At 35.7% G+C, this 25664-nt stretch overlaps 1 protein-coding gene across 7 annotated transcripts in view; it reads right to left on the reverse strand.

The window, feature by feature from the left end:
* The window catches only part of LOC123564379 (regulatory-associated protein of mTOR-like), a 68502-nt gene that overhangs the window by 9846 nt on the left and 32992 nt on the right, over window positions 1-25664 (reverse strand). For 5 of the 7 annotated variants that reach the window (XR_008369906.1, XM_045357918.2, XM_045357916.2 and 2 more), the window contains 10 exons: window positions 22702-22961; window positions 21164-21261; window positions 15686-15842; window positions 15189-15426; window positions 14528-14642; window positions 8556-8680; window positions 7331-7438; window positions 4310-4416; window positions 3685-3815; window positions 1495-1581 (listed from right to left, as the gene is read on the reverse strand). Coding sequence is in view for 5 of the 7 variants with exons in the window: in XM_045357918.2 (XP_045213853.2) it covers window positions 1495-1581; window positions 3685-3815; window positions 4310-4416; window positions 7331-7438; window positions 8556-8680; window positions 14528-14642; window positions 15189-15426; window positions 15686-15842; window positions 21164-21261; window positions 22702-22961 (1426 nt within the window). In the remaining 2 variants the exon portion in view is untranslated. Of the gene's footprint in view, window positions 1-1494; window positions 1582-3684; window positions 3816-4309; window positions 4417-6873; window positions 7042-7330; window positions 7439-8555; window positions 8681-14527; window positions 14643-15188; window positions 15427-15685; window positions 15843-21163; window positions 21262-22701; window positions 22962-25664 lie in introns of those variants that run through there. The other 2 variants (XM_045357915.2, XR_006688976.2) reach the window with 2 other exon arrangements.

Here is a 25664-nt window from a genome sequence, read left to right on the forward strand (position 1 = left end):
GTGTATGACCAAAGAGGTCAATGTCATCTATATATTGGTCAGTTTGCAGGTCTTGCCGCATGGTTTGTTGAGTGTGAGTATGAACTAAATTGGGTCATTTATGTGGACTGTAGGACCAAAAATGTTGTTTATTACAGTTTTAAGTTTGAAGGTAAAGGTCATATAAGGGTCAAGGTCATTTATATATACATTCTGTAGGTCTTGCAGCAAGGATTGTTGAGTGTGAGTATGAATTAAATCAGGTCATTAATATGGGCTGTAGGCAATCTGATTTGTATGGATGGATTAAGGTCAAGGTCATCTTGGTAGTTTAATTTCAATCATGGCTAGTAGCAATTTATGATTATTATGACCAAAAATGTTGTTTATTAAGGGTTTAAGTTTGAAGGTGAAGGCCATATCAGGGTTAATTCATACACAAGTCACTTTGTAGGTAATGCCACAAAGTTTCTCGAGTGTGAGTATGAACTAAATTGGGTCATTAAGGTGGGCTGTAGGCAATCTGGTCCATACCGAAGGACAAACTGACAGTTCAATCACTATATGCACAAGAGCAAAAAGACTCATAAATAGATGGACAGACAGTTCATTTTTGTTGTTGTTGTTAGATTTAAAGTCGCACCGACACATGATAGGTCATATGGCGACTTTCCAGCTTTGATGGTGGAGGAAGACCCCAGGTGCCCCTCCGTGCATTATTTCATCACGAGCGGGCACCTGGGTAGAACCACCGACCTTCCGTAAGCCAGCTGGATGGCTTCCTCACATGAAGAATTCAACGCCCCGAGTGAGGCTCGAACCCACATCGATGAGGGGCAAGTGATTTGAAGTCAGCGACCTTAACCACTCGGCCACGGAGGCCCCTTGGACAGACAGTTCAATCACTACATGCTTGAGAGCATAAAATTTATTTCACAATGTGTTAGCTTACGATACACATACGCATTTCACATAAGAACTGCTGCTTTTAAATATAAACTAGAGCTGCTTCTGAGAAAAGCGCATGTGTCCCACAGCTGCCTAATCATCTGAATAGTAGAATATGAGTCAACCATGCAACAAGACCTCAACTGCCTTATCAGACATTCAGTGCTTTGATTATCAAAATGAGATTCAAGGGCCGTAATTACTAAGTGCCTAGGCCGATATGGCTAGTTATCGAACTTGGTCGAGGACTTATTGGCAAACACATTTTGTTCAAGTTTGGTGAAGATCGGATGAGAAATGTTCGACTTAGAGTGCGGACAAGATTTGTGACAGACACACACATAGACAGGAGTAAATCAATACATCTTCCACACCACTTTGTGGTGGGAGACATAATAACTTAGTAGTTCTTCTACTTTAGAATGATTTGGCATTTAGCCAGAGTAGCAGTCAATGTAAATTTACTACAGCACTGGTAATTTTTTCATAAACCTTTCAATTTGTAGATATTTTGTTAAGACGGCACTACATTATCCTGGTAATACAAATACAGAAAGATGCACCAACCTTGCAGTAACAATTTTTCCTTCTGTACCTTTCTGTAGATGAACTTTGACTACCCATCTTGGATGTTCCCTCAATGTCATCACTCGACTGTAAATATAATATACATGGTAACATTTTCCTGGCTGATCTTACTGTAAATATTATCCCACATATCAGGTATCCTTGACCTGCCTCTATAACTTTGGGATATAATACTATTTTTTCTGACATTTAAAAAACAAGAGCTGTCGGAGGACATCAACGCATGACTCTTCAACAGCCTTGTCAACTGAATGAATATAAAAGTCGAACTAGATGTGTGTCCATAGGACACAGGTGCCACCCAATCCTGTCACTGAACATGATTTCATGACTCTTGGTGAAATATTTTTTAAGATATATGCAACACAAACTTTTAAGCACTTTATGTGTATTTTTCACTAAGTGAAAGACCATAACTCTGGCCTAGCTGATTAAAATCCCAAAGAAAACAGCCAGTGCATAGCTTTACCTGCTATATAAAAATCCTCTGTTTTACGACTCTGGGTAAAGTACATTTTGACATACATGTGGCACAAACTTTTATTTTTTACTAGGTCAAGGCCTATAACTCTGGTCTTGCAAAGTGAAATATAAAAAGCTCAGGTGCACAAATTCCAATGCTGGATAATATTCCTTCATGGCTTCATGACTATGTGAAATATTTTTAAAGATATATGCAACACAACCTTTTATTAATAAGCACTTTATGTGTATTTTTCACTAAGTCAAGAACCATAAATATGGTCTGGTTGAGTGAAATCCCAAACAGAATACCATGTGTGCAAGTTCAAATGCTATATAAAAATCCCTAAATGTTTTATGACTATTCACTAAGTCAAATACTTCGTCCTTTACGCATATTTTTGACAATCAAGGGCCATAACTCTGATCTGACTGACAGATATCCAGAACAAAATCCTAGGTGCACAACTTCACATGCTGAATAATATTCCTATGATGTTTCATGACCCTAGGTCAAATATTTTTTGAGAAATGTGCGACACAAACTTAGACCCTAATATCCATATTTTTGACTAAGGGCCATAACTCTGATCTGGCTGTTTGAGATCCAAATTAAAACTCCTGGTGCACAACTTCCAGTGCTGAATAACAATCCTGTAAGGTTTGATGACTGGGTCAAATACTTTTTGAGATATGCATGACAAAAATCTGGATGGAGGGACTGACAGACAAGGGCAACTCTATGTCCCCCACAAAATGTTTTTTGGGGGCACAAAAAGAGGCATACTTTTGTTAAAATGTAAAAGTTAAAGAACCTGTACAACTCATTTCAGCTCATCACAGTGGACAAGTGTGTTAAGTTTCAATCCATTTCCATTAGTGGATACCGAGATACCAGCTTGCATACAAAAACTGAACCAAAAATTGCTAAGTAGAAAAAGGGGCATAATTTAAAATTGCTAAGTAGAAAAAGGGGCATAATTTGGTAAAAAATGCAAAGTAGAGTTATGAAACCTGTGCACTGCATGTCAGATCATCACAGTGAACAAGTGCGTGAAGCTAATTAATGTACGTACTGAACCAGTTTAGAAGGAATCTTTCTGTTCTTAGTCTTTTGGCCTAATTGTGAAACAGGCATCATATCCTTTTATATTTTTCATTCAACAGCAGTATTTTAAACATCATGATATATTTATTCAGCGTAAGTTAGGATCATTAGATTAAAATGAGACAAAATATCAGTCGTAGCATGATATAAATATCAATATTATCGAAAGAGAATTCCAAAATAAATCTTTTTTTTCTCCATAAATGTTCTTCATTCACTCAATCAATAAAGAGAGCGTACTATTACCAGATACTACCTAAACAATACCGAATATTTACGTACGCCCAATTCTTTTCCATTGAAAATTATGGTGCGACAGTTTAATGAAGTCATTTATAGAATGATACTGGTATGGGGAATTAAAGTTGGCCATTTATGACAAAAAGCCCCTTTTTAATTTGACTGTTAGGAAAGGTGGGGCTGCATCTTCAATATTCTGTTCCCTGTTAGAAATCTGGTTTTCACAGAATAATTATAAAGATATACAATCTGAGTTACATGTAAACAAGCCTAAATGCATTACCTTATTATATTTGAATTTTGGCACCAATTTGTTTTTGTTTAGGGGTAAAACTTAAAATGTTCTCCACTCAGCTTACCATTCTGTAGGTGCAAGTCTCCTATCAAACAGTCTGACAGTTCCATCACCACAGCCAGCAATGAGTAATGATCTCCCTGACATGTCCGAGGCCAAACATGTTACACAACTGTCAGCCCCAGTTGGAATATCCTGCAATCATATAATATTTCTTAATTATCTGACAGTGCTCTTCTTTTTTTTCATTAGCTTAAACACTTATTTACATTGACTAGATTTCTCACACCTTTTGTTCACTACGCATAATGACTGCTCCCCAGATTAGCAATGGAATTTGAAGAATCCAGTCTAATTCTGCACAAGAAGAACCTCTGTGACAGGAGTCAAATGATTAATGTACACTGCTATGAGAAGAGTGAAATGATTACCCATCCTTGTTATCAAAATAGCTTATAATGGTCTCGTGTTCAACATAAAAGATTACTGATTTGACCTTGCAGTCATCACTTCCATATATCCCATAGTACAACACCAGTATAAGGTTTTTGACTGGGTGTGTGCATCTGTGGCAGGTGTTAAGGCCGCTGTGAGTAATTTGTCACTTGCTCTTGTAAGTTCATCCAGCCAACCTGCCAAAGGTCAGTGACTCAATTAAGACATTTAAATCAAATTACACTGAAGATTACCTGAACTTTGATTTCTTTCTGTGAATCCCAGATCCTGATAAATCTAACATCTCCTGAGGTAAGTAACATTCCAGTATCCTGTTCCCAGTAGCTGACCAACCCTGAACCTGTTTATACAGTATACACTTTTATTACATACCTTTTCTGTCTCATATACAGGATGTGTATTCAACTCCCGACAGATATGGTAAAATATTCAATGGTGGGACTACTTGTTTTAGTTGCAATGTTCTGTGCAACAAAAAGTTCACCCTTTAAAATGAGTTTTTAGCCTTATTTGTCTAAAATTGTAGTCCATTTTTGCCGATGTAATAGCAGAAAAGGTATACATATATAACAAGAGCTCGTCGAACATGAAATGCCCCCCTTGATGCATTCAGTAATTGCACAAGGAACAGAAATTATATGCTCACTGTAAACAAAAGTTCTACCATTCTGGTTTAATCTGACCTTGACCTTTAACCTATTAACCTAACAAGAGATTACAGAGTGATCTTGGCACCATCAACTGAGCCATATTTGAATATTCCAAATTTCAAGACTAGCTCAAGGTCAAAATTTGAAAGCTGTGGCTTGAGAAATGTGAAAGTAGGTCACCAGATCAATTTCAAGGTCAAATTTCATTTCAGTAGACAGACCTATGCATGTGCTTGCAATTGGAGGCTGTAGCTTGAGAAATGTGAAAGTAAGTAATAGGTAAAAATCAATGTCAAATTTCATTTCCGAACACAAAATTATGCATGTAGTCCAAATTTGAAGTTTGTAGCTTGAGAAATGTGGAAGTAGGTCACTAGGTCAATCTCAAGATCAAAGTTCATTTTGGTACACAAAACTATGCATGTGGTTCAAATTTGAAGGCTGTAGCTTGAGAAATGTGAAAGTAGGTCACTAGGTCAAAATCAAGGTCAAATTTTATTTCGGAACACAAAACTATGCAAGTGGTCCAAATTTGAAACCTGCACCTTCAGAAATGTGAAAGTAGGTCACTAGATCAATCTCAAGATCAAAGTTCATCTCAGTACACAAAACTATGCTTGTGGTTCAAATCTGAAGGCTGTAGCTTGAGAAATGTGAAAGTAGGTCACTAGGTCAAAATCAATGTCAAATTTTATTTTGGAACAAAAAGCTATGCATGTGGTCAAAATCTGAAGCCTGTACCTTTAAAAATGTGAAAGTAGGTCACTAGGTCAATAACAAGGTCAAAGTTTTTTTCAGTACACATACCTATGCATGTGGTCCAAATTTGAAGGCTGTAGCTACAGAAATGTGAAAGTAGGTCACTAGGTCAAGATCAATGTCAACTGATGTCAAGGTTCATCTTGCCACTCAAAACTATACATATGGTCCAAATTTGAATGGTGTAAGTTATGGACATGAAGATTCTAAGTTTTTCCCTATATAAGTCTATATGACCATGTGACCCCTGGGGCGGGGCCATATTTGACCCTAGAGAGATAATTTGAACAAACTTGGTAGAGAACCACTAGATGATGCTACATTACAAAATATCAAAGCCATAGTCTTTGTGGTTTGGACAAGAAGATTTTCAAAGTTTTTCCCCTAAGTCAATGTAAACCATGTGACTCCCAGGGTGGAGCCATATTTGACCCTAGGGGAATAATTTGAACAACTTTAGTAGAGGACCACTAGATGATGTCATATACAAAATATCAAAGCCCTAAGCCCTGTGGTTTTGGACAAGAGGTTTTTCAAAGTTTTTTCTTATATAAGTCTATATAAACCATGTGACCCCCGGGCCGGAGCCATATTTGACCCCAGGGAAATAATCTGAACAATCTTGGTAGAGGACCACTAGATTTTGCTACATACCAAATATCAGAGCCCTAGGCCCTATAGTTTTGGACAAGAAGATCAGAAACCGTTTAACTGTTCCTGGCCAATGTGACCTTGACCTTTGACCTAATGACCTCAAAATCAATAGGGGTCATCTGCTGGTCATGGCCAACCTAACTATCAATTTTCCTGACACTAGGCCCAAGCGTTCTTGAGTTATTGCCTGGAAACCATTTTACTATTCCTGGTCACTGTGACCTTGACCTGTGACATACTGACCTCAAAATCAATAGGGGTCATCTGCTGGTCATGACCAACCTCCCTATCAACTTTCGTGACCCTAGGCTTAAGCGTTCTTGAGTTATCATCCGGAAACCGTTAAACTGTTCAGGGTTACAGTGACCTTGACCTTTAACATACTGACCTCAAAATCAATAGGGGTCATCTGCTGGTCATGACCAACCTCCCTATCAACTTCCATGATCCTAGGCCCAAGTGTTCTTGAGTTAACATCCGGAAACCGTTTTACTATTCAGGGTCACTGTGACCTTGACCTTTGACATACAGACCTCAAAATCAATAGGGGTCATCTGCTGGTGATGACCAACCTCCCTATCAACTTTCATGATCCTAGGCTTAAGCTTTCTTGAGTTATCATCCAGAAACGGATTGGTCTACATTCCAACCGACCGACCGACCGACATCTGCAAAACAATATACCCCTCCTTCTTCGAAGGGGGGGCATAATAAAAGGGTCATTAACGCAGTACCTTGATCTGCAATGATGCATGTGACTCTCGTGATTTTGCCAGACCGGATCACTCATGGCGCAAGCACCTTGTGGGAATAACCCTATTGTATCATCACATAAATCTAACATCAACTGATGGTAAGTAGAATCCTTGTATCCTGTTCCCAGTCACTGATCAACCCTGAACCTATTTTTTTTTTATTACAGAACATACTGTACACTTTTATAATCACATCTACATATTTCTAAATTAAGCCTTTTATTCTGATTTCTTGCAGAATCTCTGAGCCATCAACCTCTAGGCCCTACAAAACCTCAAACCCTTCTAACAAAAAATGTGTTCTAATGAACACCTACCTGACATGGATCATCCTATATAAATTTGCTGATTTTTACAACAAGATTGAGGAGATATCATCATAATGACATTACTTCATAAATACAGATCCCATTATGTTAAGATATACAGTGCCTACCTCTGTTAAGTGGTAACATTTCACTAACAGCCTGGAATGCAGTGACCAGCTCTATCTCAGACTCGTTATCTGAGATATAATTTCTCCACAGCTTCACACAACCATCATCTGAAATATCCATCCAACCATCAAGACGTCATTTTTATGAAGATTCATAGAATAAAGTTGTATTTCAAAACATTTAACCAGAAGGGCTTGCATTTCTGTTTGAAATGTTCGAATATTCATTGACATCCCTGATTTTTGATGGTTGCCAATCATTTAAAAAAATTTAAGGACATTAAAAAACTCACATAATGTCAAAATGTTTTAAATTACAATGTGCTTAACCCTATCTGTTTTATAGATAAATTTCTTAATTGAGGTTATGCTAAATTAAGTCCTGCCCAAATTGTCAAAACTATATTTGGAACCGTCACTGCTTCAATTTTTACCAATACACAACATGCCTGCCATTAATCTTAAGCCTCTCACCTACGGCTTCACCTATGTTACGGAAACAAGTACTTGATTACTTGTAACAGACTGTTGCATATCAGTGACATCATTTTTATTGTGTCACTTTCTTAGAAAATGTCAAGTGAAAAACTACATTGTTCACATGTTATTGTGTTTTTTGCAGTGACTTGCTGAATTCACAGAAAGCTAGATATTAATCATATCATTATAGCAGGTAAAATTATTGACTAATTCCATAAGAACTCAAAACATTATTCAAAATCTAGCAAAAATGACTGGAGTTGAAGACTTCAGACTGACAGTATGACCTGAAAGTTCATTGTTTGCTTTGGATTATGTGTATGCTTTGAAGCTGAAATAGAAAAAAAATAGAATAATCTGAAGGCAGGGTTCTAGACTTTTAGAAAGGCAGGAGTTTTCAGCTTTAATTTTCTAATGGGGAGATCAGCGAAAAATTATAAATGACTTGAACCCATAATGCTGCCATATGCTTTCCCTCAGTTAACACAGAGTCTTAGCAACACAGAAACACAGAATTTGCAAATTTAAATACAACAACCAGTCCAACTGCGCATTACAAAAGCTGTGCATTAAAATATGATTTAAAATCATAATTACAATTATTTGAGAATTTCTAGCTAATTAAACATATATATTTTCAGCATTACGATAAAACATGATGCTTACCAATGTAGGAACAATTACATGATATAGTATCTAGTTCAGCTATATAGTTTATTAGTATACTTTAACATGAAACACGTACCTGATCCACAAAGAAGCAGTGTGTTATCATGAGCATTGATATATTCCAGTGATGTTATTCTTGTGTGACGGGGGTTACCATTTACCAGGTAGCCAAGTTTCGGACCTTGCTCCCAGTCCCAAAACCTGTAATCACGCACAAACATGATAAGCAACTTCCTAAACTTAACATACAAAACTCAGTAGCTTAGGCTGGGAATAATATGTGAATACATTACATTTGTTAAATATGTTTCATTAAGTAAAGATTTTATTATCATTATACTGTAAGCTATAGCCATTTGGCAATGGTCCAGACACTTGTCTGTATTTGATACATTCAATTTACTAACAGCATCTGACTCGTGGGGAACAATGTATTATTATTTATTATTATAATAATTATAGTCAAATCTGCATACATACCAGTGTTTTCCCTTGACTTTTGAAAATGAGGGTCATTGTGACCCCCAATCATGGGGGTCATTTCCAAATTTTGGGGGTCATACAGATATACTTTAAGTATTTTGAATAAAACTTTGTTCTACTTTTACTAGTGATTATACAGATTGAAGTCTTTCCTCATAATTGTCACTGAATAAAACTAGAGCTATCACTAAAGGTGATGAATGTACCCCCCGCATGCACTGACACAGTACATTGCAATTTGACGCACACAAGATTGCATAATTATGTGGACTGTATGTATATTGACTGTATGTATACAGTAAAGTAACAAAAAACAAAGTCCCATAACTATGCAGAATATTTATCTAAAAGAATGTAACATGCACCATGCACAACTAGGGTTGGTACTGATCACTTGTGTGAAGTTTCATTAAATTGTGTGTAAGGGTTTGGTAGATTAGGCATGCACAAGATTGCATATGCAGACTGCATGTACATAGTATGTTAACAAGAAACAAAGTCCCGTAACTCTGCAATTTTTGTCGCTGAAAGAACCTAACATGCCCCATACACAACTACTGTTGTTACTGATCACTTGTGTGAAGTTTCATTAAATTGTGTCAAGGGGATGAGGAGAGATGGTGCGCACAAGATTGTGTCTATGTATATAGTATAGTAACAAAAAAAAACAAAGTCCCATAACTCTGCAAATTTTTTTTCTGAAAGAACCTAACATGCCCCATGCACAACTACTGTTGTTACTGATCACTTGTGTAAGTTTCATTAAATTGTGTCAAGGGGATGAGGAGAGATGGTGCGCACAAGATTGTGTCTATGTATATAGTATAGTAACAAAAAAGCAAAGTCCCATAACTCTGCAAATTTTTTTTCTAAAAGAACCTAACATGCCCCATGCACAACTACTGTTGGTACTGATCACTTGTGTGATGTTTCATTAAATTTTGTCAAGGGGATGAGGAGAGATGGTGCGCACAAGATTGTGTCGTGTCTATGTATATAGTATAGTAACAAAAAAAACAAAGTCCCATAACTCTGCAATTTTTTTTTCTAAAAGAACCTAACATGCCCCATGCACAACTACTGTTGGTACTGATCACTTGTGTGATGTTTCATTAAATTGTGTCAAGGGGATGAGGAGAGATGGTGCGCACAAGATTGTGTCTATGTATATAGTATAGCAACAAAAAAACAAAGTCCCATAACTCTGCAATTTTTTTTTCTAAAAGAACCTAACATGCCCCATGCACAACTACTGTTGGTACTGATCACTTGTGTGAAGTTTCATTAAATTCTGTTCAGGGGATAAGGAGAGATGGTGCGCACAAGATTGCGTCTACGGACAGACAGACAGACAGACAGACAGACAACCTGAAACCAGTATACCCCCCCTTACAACTTTGTTGTCGGGGGGTACAATGACAAAAACAGCTGATGTTTGACTTCTATTTATATAATGTGCTAAAATAGGTTTTAGTACTTTTTACCAGGCAGTATTACAGTAGAAACAGTTGATTTGAACCACTTGGTCTTACTGTACTTGCTGCCGACGACGTCATAAACATCGTCAGCTTGCATATTGCTTTTGAGCCATTTTTTTAGTAAACAGCAGACTGGTACTACTGTTAGTAGTAGGGAGCAGCGAAAACTAGAACTGTCACAGGAGTGACTCATACCCCCACCATACGGTCTTGTCACAGAAGAATGGCAACCATAAGAAATCTTAAAAAATACTTTGGAGTACTTCATCCTGGGCTTCCACATATAAGTAATACTAGTATAATACTAGTATAGTAATACTAGTAAATATATTAAATCTCAAATATTAGAGATACACTAAAATATACACTAAAAGTGAATACAAAAAGTGTCTTACCGACCCATGTTACCACAGAAAAATGTTTTTACTTTTTACACAGAACTTATAATAAAAAAGTAAGAAAAATACCTAAAATATTGAAAATCTAAAAATAGGATTTCTAAAAATAGACTTATTCCTGGAATTTAAGGGGAAGAAACTCAGTACAAAAGTTAAAAAAAGGTTACTTCCCTTTGGCTCTAAGCCAATCAGAATGAGATATAGTGAAAATACATCAAAATTAACCTTAAATTCTAGGTAAAAGGGGACACAATTCAAGAACAAGAGGGCCAAGATGGCCATAGGTCACTCACCTAAGAAACACTCCGTAACAGTGTAAAACATGTTTGACCTAGTGATTTCATGGAAACAAATATTCTGACCAATTTTCATTAAGACTGGACCAAAAAATTGGTCTCTTGCCATAAAACAAGCATTTTCTTAGATATGACCTAGTTTTTGATCCTAGATGACCCATGTTCAAACTCTACCTGAATTTTATCAAGGCAATCATTCTGACCAAAATTCATGAAGATCAACTGAAAAATACAGCCTCTATCACATACAGAAGTTTTTTCTTTGATTTGACCAAGTGACCTAGTTTTTGACCTCAGATGACCCATATTCAAATTCGACCGAGATTTCATTAAGGCAATCAACCTGACCAAATTTCATAAAAATCAATTGAAAAAAACACTCTCTATCGCATACACAAGATTTTTCTTTAACTTGACCTAGTGACCTAGTTTTTGACCTCAGATAACCCATATTCAAAATCGACCTAGATTTCATCAAGGCAATCACTCTGACCAAATTCCATGAAGATCAATTGAAAAATACATCCTCTATTGCATACACAATGTTTTTCTTCGATTTGACCTAGTGACCTAGTTTTTGACCCCAGATGACCCATTTTCGAACTCGGCCTAAATTTTATCAAGGTAATCATTCTGGCTAAATTTCATGAAGATCAGTTGAAAAATACAACCTCTATTGCATACACAAGGTTTTTCTTTGATTTGACCTAGTGTCCTAGTTTTTGACCCCAGATGACCCATTTTTGAACTTGGTCTAAATTTCATCAAGGTAATCATTCTGACCAAAATTCATGAAGATCAATTGAAAAATACAGCCTCTATCGCATACACAAGGTTTTTACGTGAAATGACCTAGTGACCTAGTTTTTGACCCCAGATGACCCATTTTCGAATTCGGCCTAGATTTCATCAAGGTAATCATTCTGACCAAAATTCATGAAGATCAATTGAAAAATACCGCCTCTATTGCATACACAAGGTTTTTCTTTGATTTGACATAGTGACCTAGTTTTTGACCCGAGATGACCCATTTTCGAACTCTGCCTAGATTTCATCAAGGCAATCATTCTGACCAAAATTCATGAAGATCAATTGAAAAATACAGCCTCTATCGCATACACAAGGTTTTTCTTTGATTTGACCTAGTGACCTTGTTTTTGATTCGAGATGACCCATTTTCGAACTCGGCTTAGAATTCATCAAGGTTATCATTCTGACCAATATTCATGAAGATTAATTGAAAAATACCGCCTCTATCGCATACACAAGGTTTTTCTTTGATTTGACCTAGTGACCTAGTTTTTGACCCCAGATGACCCATTTTCGAACTCAGCCTAGATTTCATCAAAGTTATCATTCTGACCAATATTCATGAAGATTAAATGAAAAATACAGCCTCTATCGCATACACAAGGTTTTTCTTTGATTTGACCTAGTGACCTAGTTTTTGACCCGAGATGACCCATTTTCGAACTCGGCCTAGATTTCATCAGGGTTATCATTCTGACCAATATTCATGAGATTAATTGAAAAATACAGCCTCTATCGCATACACAAGCTAAATGTTGACAGACGACGGACGACAGACGACAGACGCCGGACATCCAGCGATCAGAAAAACTCACCTGAGCATTGCTCAGGTGAGCTAAAAATTAGTGTCAGAGTTATGCACCTTGTGTCAAATGATGTGGGTGATGAGGTGGAACATCTGTTTTAAGTCTGAATCAAATCCATTCAGTAGTGACTGAGATATAGCGAAAATACATCAAAATCAACCTTAAATTCTAAGTAAAAAGGGGCATAATTCATTAAAAATTGGTGTCAGAGTTATGCACCTTGTGTCACATGATGTGGGTGATGAGGTGGAACATCTATTTTAAGTTTGAATCAAATCCATTTTGTAATAATTGAGATATAGTGAAAATACATCAAAATCAACCTTAAATTTAAAGTAAAAGGGGACATAATTCATAAAAAATTTATGTTAGAGTTAAGCACCTTATGTTACATCATCAGGGTGATAAGGTGGAACAACTATTTTAAGTTTTAATCAAATCCATTTAGTAATAACTGAAATATAGTGAAAATACAACAAAATTAACCTTAAATTCTAAGTGAAAGGGGACATAATTCATGAAAACTTGGTGTCAGAGTTATGCACCTTGTGTCACATGATGTGGGCACATGATGTGGGTGATGAGATGGAACATCTATTTTAAGTTTGAATCAAATCTATTCAGTAGTAACTGAGATATAGTGAAAATACCTCAAAATCAACCTTAAATTCTAAGTAAAAAGGGGCATAATTCATAAAAAAATGGTGTCAGAGTTATGCACCTTGTGTCACATGATGTGGGTGATGAGGTGGAACATCTATTTTAAGTTTGAATCAAATCCATTTAGTAATAACTGAGATATAGTGAAAATACAACAAAATTAACCTTAAATTCTAAGTAAAAGGGGACATAATTCATGAAAACTTGGTGTCAAGAGTTATGCACCTTGTATCACATGATGTGGGTGATAAGGTGGAACATGTATTTTAAGTCTGAATCAAATCCATTTGGTAATAACTGAGATAATAGATTTCGGGACGCGACGGGACGGGACGGGACGCAACGGGACGCGACAAAACTGACTCCTATATACCCCCCTCAAACATGTTTGGTGGGGGTATAACAACTGTTACAAAGTGTTAATCAGTCAAAGTATCAGACTGGGTATTAAATTTGTGAAATGTGAATCGACACAAATGTAGAAAATTGGTGACACAGTCTGCATATAATTATGAAACTGAAAGTACATTATCAGAAAATCGCTCTTTGTAAACAAAATTGGCCTGATTTAGATTTTCAAGAAATTGTGTCCACTGTGACGCACAGATTTTATTTTTACGGGTCATTTATCAGAAAAGTGCAACTATGACGCAGGATTTGTGCATCAGGGAAAACCCTGCATACATATATACAATGTATTCATACACAAAGACAACTAAAACTTTTGTACGCAGCCAGTCTTTTCAGACTTAAAAATGACTGTCATAGACAATGTATGTTGAATAATACAATTACCAGTATCAGACAAAAAATTCCTCAATTAACTTACAGCAATGAATCTCTTAACAGAAGACATATTAGAGCCGCACCATGAAAAAACCAACATAGTGCAATTGTGACCAGCATGGATCCAGACCAGCCTGCACATCCGCGCAGTCTGGTCAGGATCCATGCTGTTCGTTAACAGTTTCTCTAATTGCAATAAGCTTTGAAAGCGAACAGCATGGATCCTGACTAGACTGCGCAGATGCGCACTCTGGTTTGGATCCATGCTGGTCACCAATGCACTATGTGGGTTTTCTCATGGTGCGGCTCAGTCAAGAAAAAATTAACATACGCAACGCCATCCTTGTCAGCTACAGCTAACTCAGACTCATATGGATGGAATTTTATCACAGACGGTATTCCTTGATTTCTATTCACAAATATCTCGTTGTCTAGTCTGTTGAAACCTGGAAATGAAATAGTGATAAGTTATATGATTCTGATATGTATATAATCAGGTACTGGGAAGGCCATATGCGATATGCAACTGCGCACTAACGTTAAAAAATGCCAATAAGTGGTTGTCCCATTGCAATTTTTGGTCATAATTTCATTCAGAATGGTCATCGTCTTCCAACAGCATTTAAAATGAAATAATGTATAACTAGTGTAGCTGGCAAATGTAATTCTTGTATAAAATGCTTGTGTTTGTAACCCATAATTACTGATCATGAAAGTGCTCAATAAAACTGAAAATCCCCCATTGATTTCAAGGATCTTGGGGCAAAAAACTTCTAAAACTCTCCATAATAACACATTTTTACTACTATATATCGCAATAACATGTAGAATTTTCTTCAAATCTGCTTATTTTCAATGTGATCTCTTTTGTTGATAATAATATTTGGTATTAGGTTATTGCTATGACTGGTCAACTCCGCTTATTAAAATACAGCTCATTATGTTTTATTCAGTTTACTAATACAACGTCTACAAAACAAATGTGTGCTTACCAGCCTTTGCTTGTTCATCCTGTGCCTCCTCTCTCACGTGTGTATTCCTGTCAAATCGGAACTCTCTCTGCAGGTATGAACTACTCTCACTGTCTTCCTCGTCAGACAATCTCATAATAGGCTGAACAAAATGTTTACAACTCCACTCAAAGAACTCTGTACTGATACTATGCATCTGACCTTTACCATCTTTCTCATCATCTTTGTCCTCAATCTGGTTTTCAAACAATTTCATGTCCTAATGAAACATCATGTAGGGTCAGATCAAAAGTAGGGGGGAAAAACACCAAAAAATTAAAGGAAATGAAGTTTTCCTTGGTTCAAGTTTAAGAAGCTTTTGATTTTTCTATAATACAATATAAAGTTGTCTGTAATTCAATAATTCGGAATAAACATATAATAAAAGTTAAGTGCAATGCTTATATATATGTATTAGGTTTCTAACTAGGACACTGCTACTGACATTTTTTCTTGTAAACTTTATCAAAAGACATTACCGTGTTTGGTCCCTTGTCAAACATTTTTCTGGACCTACTGAACTGTGCTGAGTATGCATATGGACTTGCTGGGTTTGGTACTATAGTGATGCGTGATGGAGACTCGCGTTTCTGTTCTAAGGATTCTTCAAACACACTACTTAACTGAGGTGGTGTCCTGAAAAAAAAACTGAGGTATTATCAAGCACTATCAATTTATTGTTACCACTCATTACTGGTCACAGTAAAGTATTAAACAAGAGAAGAAGGCCCTATATTGCTCACAAGGGATTCAGAGATCAAATTTGTATAACAAGTTTTGGCAGCCATTTTTTTGATGAAATAGAATCATTTGAATAATCTCTTAGTAAAGAGCCACCCTTGGAACATCTGTGTGAAATTATATTAAGAACAGGTCAGCAATATCTAACAACAAGATTTTTTTCAAGTTCCAACAATAAACATACAGGGAGCTTGGCAGTCATGTGTTTTGACAAATCAGAAAAAAACTTTGGTATATAATAACCAATGCATCTTTTGTGTAAAATTATTTTAATTGTATTGGCAGATTCTGGCAAGAATGTATTTACTTTCTGCTATGTACATGCTGGTTGAAGTGATCACAATCTCCGGCAACCATGTTTTTTGAGGAATCAAAATAATTACAAAAACCTTGTTAAACAGTCAACAAATGTACATTTGTGAGAACTTATTTTAAAATTGAATAAGAAGTTTTAAAGTTTCTACTATGTACATATAATGAAAAGAGACCACACCATCTGGAGACCACACCATCTGGTGGTCAGTCTCTTGACAATTATGAATAATTTGAACAATTCTGAAAATGGGTTGCCAAAAGAACATTTCGAGGGGTTAAAGCCAGAACGGTATAAGTCCATTTTTCAAATAGTGGAGAAAAACGCAAAAGAAGGTTTTAGACACATAAAACTTTTTACTGAATCAGAATATTTAGGTAAGCTTTGGTTATATTACAGACAATAATGTTGTTATAATGTATGAAGAATATAAAAGGACTACTCATAAATTAAATTGGTTTTATAGTTAAAATTGTACTTAACTCAATCTGGCATAGAACAAAATGGAAAATAATTTGAGGGTTCAGATGTGTTAAGTGCACTTAGTTCTCTAAAATATTGCAATAATGCTTGTTTTATTCGATGCCATACTGTCACAAGTGCACTTATAACAAAACTATTAAATCTTATGACATGATTTACAAAGACTAAGGAAATATGTGCACTTAGTACAAATAGAAATGTTGAGTAAAATGTGTATAAAATTACAAAATTTGTTTAAAATTGTATAAAAATTACACTACACAAAATTTCAACAATCAATTCTAGATATTAGTAAAAGAACGTTTTCCCATCTTTTTCTATATAGTACCTCTTAAAACAAAACAACCCTTGTACTTATAATAACTATTCAATATCAGACTCATCACTTACTTTCAACATGTTTGGTTCTGATAGGCAGTCTCTGGCTGCTTTTTCAGAATGAATATTCTTGAAATACTGATGGAATTCTGAAGATGTTGTTCCATCAGAACAAAGCTAAAGAAGTCCTTCCTTTTTTGTATAATGGGAAGTTTTGCATTGTGGATCGGCAGTAAATCAGATTTTATAGAAGCTTCTTTCCTTGATTTAAGTTTTATACATTAGAAATGTAGGTCATCGAAACTGTATTAAACATATTCATTTGCAGGTTTACCTTCTTTAAATTTTAACCTTTTAGTTTTTTTTCCACTTTTTGTCCCTTTTTATCCAAGCTTTTTTTTTTGGACTTCATACTTTGCAATGCTCTTTATGGAAAGAAATTCTCACTGGTAAATGTGCTACAACACAAGGATTTTTTGTTTTTGCCATTCTCACAATTCTATCCGACTGACAGGGTATGAATACAGTAACAGTTACTGAAGTTGCTTTCTTTGCTCTTCTATTTCCTTGTTTATACTACTACTCCATTTACAGTCATTATCCGTTTGCGTAAGTTCGCTTACTCAAAACTTGCTCAATGGTTTCTATGTTATTGTATTTTTCTTTTGCATGCCATGTGTATATAAAAATCTCCGTGATCAAAATTCCCTTCTCTGAAAAAAGACAGTATGTTACAAAATCCCATTCATACTTTTGCAGGGGTATCATATTCCCCTCTTTAAAAATAGCAGGGGTATCATAATCCCCTTCTTGAAAATGTCGGGGCTGTCAAAATCCCCTTGATTAGAATACCCTCTACTGAAGAAAACATCAACAAGGGTAACTTTTAAGTTAATATTTGAAGAATTGTGTGGTTCCTATTTTGATAAAGTGAAAATAATCAATGAACTAACTTTAAGTATTATATTAAACTATTTTATATCCAAAATTCAACAAAATAGAACTTTGAGTTTTAACAACTGATAAACTGAAACGGTGGAAGTGAAATTTAAAATTAAACAAACTGAATAATATTTCTGTTATCGTTTTCATTAAAATTATTACTAATAAGCTTTGATAATGTGGCAGTTGAGTCCAATAAGTCCAGGGGTGTTCAAAGATAATCGGTCACAGATCTGTTGTAAAGCAATTATTGGATTTACCTGTATTGGAAAATAAATAGTGTCGATTGTATTGAGGTCAACTGCCACATTATCAAAGTTTATTAGTATCAGTGTTATTAAATAAACAACAGTATTTTCTGACAAACAAATATAGATCAACTTTATGCACTGAAGTGTGCCAGATCTTTTAGCTCATAACAATACTGGGGTAAAGACGGAGGATAGCGGATAAGTCATGCCTCACTAATTGACGTTGAATTATACCAACTAAACACTATTGTCACTAAATAGAAATTCTGTAAAATTAATTTTCAATTTATATTGCCCCCCACTTTAATGTTACAGCAACAATTCTCACCTTCACAACAATCACAATGAAAAAACATGCATTACTGTCCTAGTAAATTATTTTATGTACATGACTTGTATGCCAACTTCAAAGTTCACAATAGTTTCTTTATTCTTTATTCTTCAGATATTTTCCACAATTTTCATGTTGAACTTAAATTGGGCAAAGAGAAGAAAAACAAATTGTAGCAACCTAATTTTCTCTATATACAGGTAATAAACTTGGTTGACAGTGGAACATGGAATCAGTAAAACTACTTTGACTGCAGATGGTTGGTTTGGTTTTGTGCTCAATTTGTTTGATTTTATTTCTCTGTCTCTGGTTTTCATTTTACTATGTTCCTGATTAAACGGTCTCAACGGTTTTGTCATCTGTTCTGTCAACTCTTTGTTTTCTGTTCACAGCACAAGCTTGACAAAAAACTGATTGTTTACCTCCTTTTATAATTCCCTCTCATAGTTTTAATACTTTTCTTTGCCAAACTATTTAATATATACGAATATGGCAGAATACTGTTAAATCTGGAGTTTTCACCATTTTAGCAGGGAACAATATAAGTTTTCATGTGAATATAACATAAACCTTAATAAAAATATTACTTTCCATTTACAATTAACAATTATATACCTTGTGGATACAAGTTCTGAAAGTATTTTCTTTCCTAATTAACCAAAGGTGTTAATTCCAGAATGTATTAAGTGATCATATTTCATTTGCGCCTTGAATTATTAACAAAATGTGTTACTTCTAGAATGGTTTAAGTGCACTTGTATCGTTTTGGCACATTTTTTACCTTACATAATATATAAAATGTATACCGCCAGAAGGATTTATTTATTTTATTTTGTTGGGTTTAACGTCGCACCGACACAATTTTAGGTCATATGGCGACTTTCCAGCTTTAATGGTGGAGGAAGACCCCAGGTGCCCCTCCGTGCACTATTTCATCACGAGCGGGCACCTGGGTAGAACCACCGACCTTCCGTAAGCCAGCTGGATGGCTTCCTCACGTGAAGAATTCTACACCCCAAATGAGGTTTCGAACCCACATCGATGAGGGGCAAATGGTTTGAAGTCAACGACTCTAACCACTCGGCCACGGAGGCCCCCACCGCCAGAAGGAACTAAGTGCACTTAAATCCTTCTGGTTTTCATGTTAATGCACTTATAACGTTCTGGCATACAACAATACTGATGATAAGCACTTATTGCGATATGGTTCCCTTTGATATCTTAGGTTTTATACCTTATATGGTGCCAGAGATAAGGGCAAAAGAAGGAGCTTTAAAAATGGTATTAAAAAGTCTAAAAAAGTGATTTTCAGTAAAACGTGGACTTATACCGTTCTGGCTTTAACCCCTCGATTTGTGTGAAACTATTTTAACATTAGGCAGCAGTTTTTAATAAGATTTTTTTTTTTAATTTTCCACTATAATATACACAGGGAGAAAGTGGCCATGCCTTGTTGTGGTCATGGTTTTTAACAATCTGAGTAATTTGAACAACCTTGGTAGAGAGTTGCCAAAAGAACATTTGTGTGAAACTATTTTAAATTTGTGCAGCAGGCAGTATCTTACTAGAAGATCTTTAAAATTTACATTATATACATATCATAGGGAAATGTGACTAGCCCCCACCACCAGATCACCATGTTTTTTCAAGAATAGCAATTTTTCAATTTGAACATTATTAATAGAAGATCACCCAATATAAACATGTGTGGAATTATTTTGATATGGGACAAGAAGATAAAAATACCTTGTTTGTTGCCATGGCAACCAAAGTTCTGCATTAGAATGGATTTCTTCGAGGAAGATTAAACAACAAAATAATTTCTAAAGTTTTGAAAAAAGGGTTACCTAAGGACCAGTTGTGTTAAATTATTTTAAAATCAGGCCAGCAGTTTCTTACAAGAGGATTTTTTTAAGTTTTTTCTTTCAGCTGCCATGACATGGGTACTGCATGTAATAGCTATAGTAAAGAAACATCCAATGAATACCTATGCCAAATTTCATCAACTTAAAACCACTGCTGTCAGAGGAGACATCTATATAAGTTGTTGATGGATGACAGATGGAAGAGGAGTGGTCACAATACCTCATCTTGAGCATGTTTTTTCCGTAAAATCTATTTTCTTCTGAAAATGTCTACAGTTACTATAGACTGGACAATTTTTGCATGTGCTTTATTTAGTGATTTCATTGTTAGCTGCCTTATTTGCAGTGTAAAGAACACAGCTGTTTGTGTTTAAGGACATGACATAGATTAATATCCACAAATATTTTGAATTTTGCAAGTGGCTTTATACATGAATATAACAGAACAACAGTTACTAAAATCTATAAGAAGATCCTTTGGAAGCATACAATGCAACCAAGCAGAATAATAGCGGACTCGGTTTGATCGAGTCTGTTCATGAGAGATAATGAAATGTGCAACACCTCTCACGCCCCCTAGCATTGGCTTAAGCTGAACTCTAGTTCACATCTATTGAATGAACTCCATGATCTCAAAGGACCAGGAAATATAACAACACAACAAAACCATCGTAAATATAACATAATCTACAGGACATATTGCATACACTTACCCTACAGTGAGGACTTTATTTGAGGGGCTAGATGGAGCAGACTGTGAGCTACTCGTGCTGCTGTTTGGCATATGTCGAGGTTTGCTGTTTGTCGTTATCTGTAAAATGTGTATCATATGTATAGAAGAAAAAATAAAATCCATAGAAAATATGCATTTCATAAAATAGTCAGCATTCCAGCTGTTCAAAGGCCCAGATAACAACAAGAAGGACTGTTTTAGGAGCCATCATTAATAAACACTTACTGAATGGTTTGTTAGTCAAGACTACTTGCCCTCAGTCCTTTCATTTTATTACATCAGAAATAAGTTTTCATAGGTTATTTTTCAAGTTCAGACTTTAAACATGTCTTAGCACAAACTACAGAATGGAGTCATGTGATAGTACATGGCGTTAGTTCCAAGTCTGTACAAATATCAGCAGTTTACAAAACAACAGATATTAATCTGATCTTTCTATTATTTCAAACATTTTCTGTTTGTATAGCAGATCCATTTACAAAGACAATTTAATTATTAACTTTTGAACAAAGTGACTGCTGACATGTTTTGTTTTTTTTGGTTGGGTTTAACGTCGCACCAACACATTTTAGGTCATACGGCGACTTTCCTGCTTTGATGGTGGAGGAAGACACCAGGTGCCCCTCCTTGCATTACTTCATCACGAGCGGGCACCTGGGTAGAACCACCGACCTTCCGTAAGCCAGCTGGATGGCTTCCTCACGTGAAGAATCCAACGCCCTGAGTGAGGCTCGAACCCACATCGATGAGGGGCAAGTGATTTGAAGTCAGCGACCTTAACCACTCGGCCACGGAGGCCCCTACTGCTGACATGTAGTAACACCCTATATATAAAGGATATTTAACTGTTTCAGTGCATCATCAAAATATATTTCACCAGACACAAGATTTTCACAAGTGGGCACACCTACGAGTTAAAATTAAATTGTGGTGTTCACTTGTTAAAGCTGTTCCGACCTTTTGCTGAAACAAATTTTCTTTTTACTTCATGTCATAATTGGGTTATATCAAATTATACCAATTATACCCAAGCAACGTCATGCACACTGAGCAGTGTTATACACAACAGCATGATGTCAAATTGTTAATATTTGTAAAAATGTTGAATAATTCTTACAAGCTTTAAGATCTGTTTTACATTTTATAATGTTAGAGCGCATATCTTTATGTTTTTGTAGGTATTAACATTCTCCTATATCTATATTCACGTACATATTTTTTGGAAAGAATTTCTGATTATTTATAATTCATATTCTTTTGCATTCTAGTGTAGTTCCACAACAGTAAAAATTATAAAATTAAAATCCCACTGTCTAAAAACAGTGAGTTATAAATATAATCCCCCATTCTATTTCAATAAACTACAGAAAAACATGAAATAATTCATAATTTCTTTTGAGGGAAAACCAACAACAAAATCCTGTAATAACCTCTTGATAAGAAGTGATTCCAACTTTATTTTCAATCTAAAGCAATAAACACTTTATCACACAGTCAAGAGAATGTATCAAAACTTACTTTTGACTTTACTAGTCTCACCAGACATTTTGCCATACCAGCAACTTGTGACTCTGGATCAATGGACAGCTGTGTGAGTGCTTTCCACACATTGGTATAAACATTGTTGAACATGAGGTTTGATATTGCATTAGTTGACATGGCACGTGGGATACGTGTTGATGTAGATGGTAGCTCAAGATGTGACAGGTTCTCCATGGAGCTATTTAATGCTGTATTAGGTACTGCAAGGGGGCTTGGAGCAACTGAGGTGGCTGAAGCTATCAAAGATATAAACTTTGTTAGGAATTTAACATAATTGTTGAAACATAAGGAATCAAAATATGCTGCGTCTTAAGGTAGTTCTGCTTTTTTGGATGAATATTTCTACAATGTAGAATTTAATTAAACCCTGATTTTTCAAAACTTCAGAATACATGTAGAAAATTTAACAAATAAAAAAGATAGGGCTAGTGCTCGACTTTTTGCTAGACTGATTTGAAAATAATGGTCCCCTGGTCAATGTTCACAATGGGCTTCTATTGGAAAATCACATTTTTGACATATTCACATACAGAAAAAGTTCCAAAATACAGATTTTAAGAAATCTTTTCACAAATGTAGATTAACCTATTTTCAATCATATGGCCAAATAAAATACTAGAAACTGCTTTTGTAAACAAGAGGGCCATGATGGCCCTATATCGCTGACCTGTTATCATTGCACTTGGGGACAAGAAGGTCCTCAGAAAAAATATCTAAGTCCAAAGAACAGGAACAACAAAGGAAAGAAACTTAACCAAAAAGAAACAAGAGGACCATGATGGTCCTGAATCGCTCACCTCTTCCCACATGACCCAGTTTTGAGTATGACGTCGTTTTTTCTATTATTTGACATAGTGACCTAGTTTTTGAGCTCATGTGACCCAGTTTTGAACCTGACCTAGATATTATCAAGATAAAAATTCTGACCAATTTTCAAGAAGATCCATTGAAAAATATGGTCTCTAGAGAGGTCACAAGGTTTTTCTTTTATTTGACCTATTGACCTAGTTTTCGAAGGTACGTGACCCTGTTTTGAATTTTACCTAGATATCATCAAGGTGAACATTCTCACTAATTTTCATGAAGATCTCATGAAAAATATGGCCTCTAGAGAGGTCACAAGGTTTTTCTATTTTTATACCTACTGGCCTAGTTTTTGACCGCACATGACCCAGTTTCGAAACTGACTTAAATATCATCAAGGTGAACATTCAGATCAATTTTCATGAAGATCCATTGAAAAATATGGCCTCTAGAGAGGTCAAAAGATTTTAATAATTTTAGACCTACTGACCTAGTTTTTGACCGCAGTTGACCCAGTTTCAAACTTGACCTAGATATCATCAAGATGAACATTCAGACCAACTTTCATACAGATCCCATGAAAAGTATGGCCTCTTGAGAGGTCATAAGGTTTTTTTATTATTTGACCTACTGACCTAGTTTTTTAAGGCACCTGACCTAGTTTCAAACTTTACCTAGATATCATCAAGGTGAACATTCTGACCAATTTTTATGGAGATTGATTCACAAGTATGGCCTCTAGAGAGGTCACAAGGTTTTTCTATTTTTAGACCTACTGACCTAGTTTTTGAGCGCACATGACCCTGTTTCGAACTTGACCTAGATATCATCAAGATGAACATTCAGACCAGCTTCCATACAGATCCCATGAAAAATATGGCCTTTAGAGAGGTCACAAGGTTTTTCCATTATTTGACCTACTGACCTAATTTTTAATGGCACGTGACCCATTTTCAAAACTGACCTAGATATCATCAAGATGGAACATTCAGACCAACTTTCATACAGATCCCATGAAAAATATGGCCTCTAGAGAGGTCACAAGGTTTTTCTACTATTTGACCTACTGACCTAGTTTTTGATGGCACGTGACCAACTTTTAAACTTTACCTAGATATCATCAAGGTGAACATTCTGTTCAATTTTCATGAAGATCTCATGAAATATATGGCCTCTAGAGAGGTCACAAGGTTTTTCTATTTTTAGACCTACTGACCTAGTTTTTGACCGCACATGACCCAGTTTCGAACTTGACCTAGATATCATCAGGATGAACATTCAGACCAACTTTCATACAGATCCCATGAAAAATGTGGCCTTTAGAGAGGTCACAAGGTTTTCCTATTATTTGACCTACTGACCTTGTTTTTGAGGGCACGTGACCCAGTTTCGAACCTGACCTAGATATCATCAAGATGAATGTTCTGACCAATTTTCATGAAGATCTTGTGAAATATATGGCCTCTAGAGAGGTCACAAGGTTTTTCTATTTTTAGACCTACTGACCTAGTTTTTGAAGGCACGTGACCCAGTTTCGAACTTGACCTAGATATCATCAAGATGAACATTCTGACCAACTTTCATAAAGATCCCATGAAAAATGTGACCTCTAGAGTGGTCACAAGCAAAAGTTTACGGGCGCACGCACGCACGCACGGATGACGGACGACGGACACCGCGTGATCACAAAAAGCTAAAAAGTTACTAAAAATAAGCTATTTATATTAACGTAAAAGGGAAGTAATTCAAAAGAAAATTATTGTAAGTGAACAAAAGAAGGATCTGCCAAATAAATCTGTTGACATAAATGAAATTTTAGATCAGTATCTCCATTAGTTATGGAGATATACCCATTTTAATTTGAAATAAAGGGAGGCAATTTGACATAAAATCAGTCCATAGTTATCTACCCTGATTGACTCAGTCCAACTAATGATAATAATGAAATTTCAAATAAGTCCTATAAGTACTTACTGATATAAATCCATTTTGACTACAATCAGGGGAGGTAATCAGATATAAAATAACTCTGGAACCTACGATTGGATCTGATTTGTCATGGAATCCAAGATTTATTGTTGTTGAAGATATTTTGGAAGTTTGTATCAAGTAAAACCATAAATGAAGTCTCTATA

This window comes from Mercenaria mercenaria, chromosome 2, assembly GCF_021730395.1.
Source record: "Mercenaria mercenaria strain notata chromosome 2, MADL_Memer_1, whole genome shotgun sequence".
Taxonomy (NCBI): domain Eukaryota; kingdom Metazoa; phylum Mollusca; class Bivalvia; order Venerida; family Veneridae; genus Mercenaria; species Mercenaria mercenaria.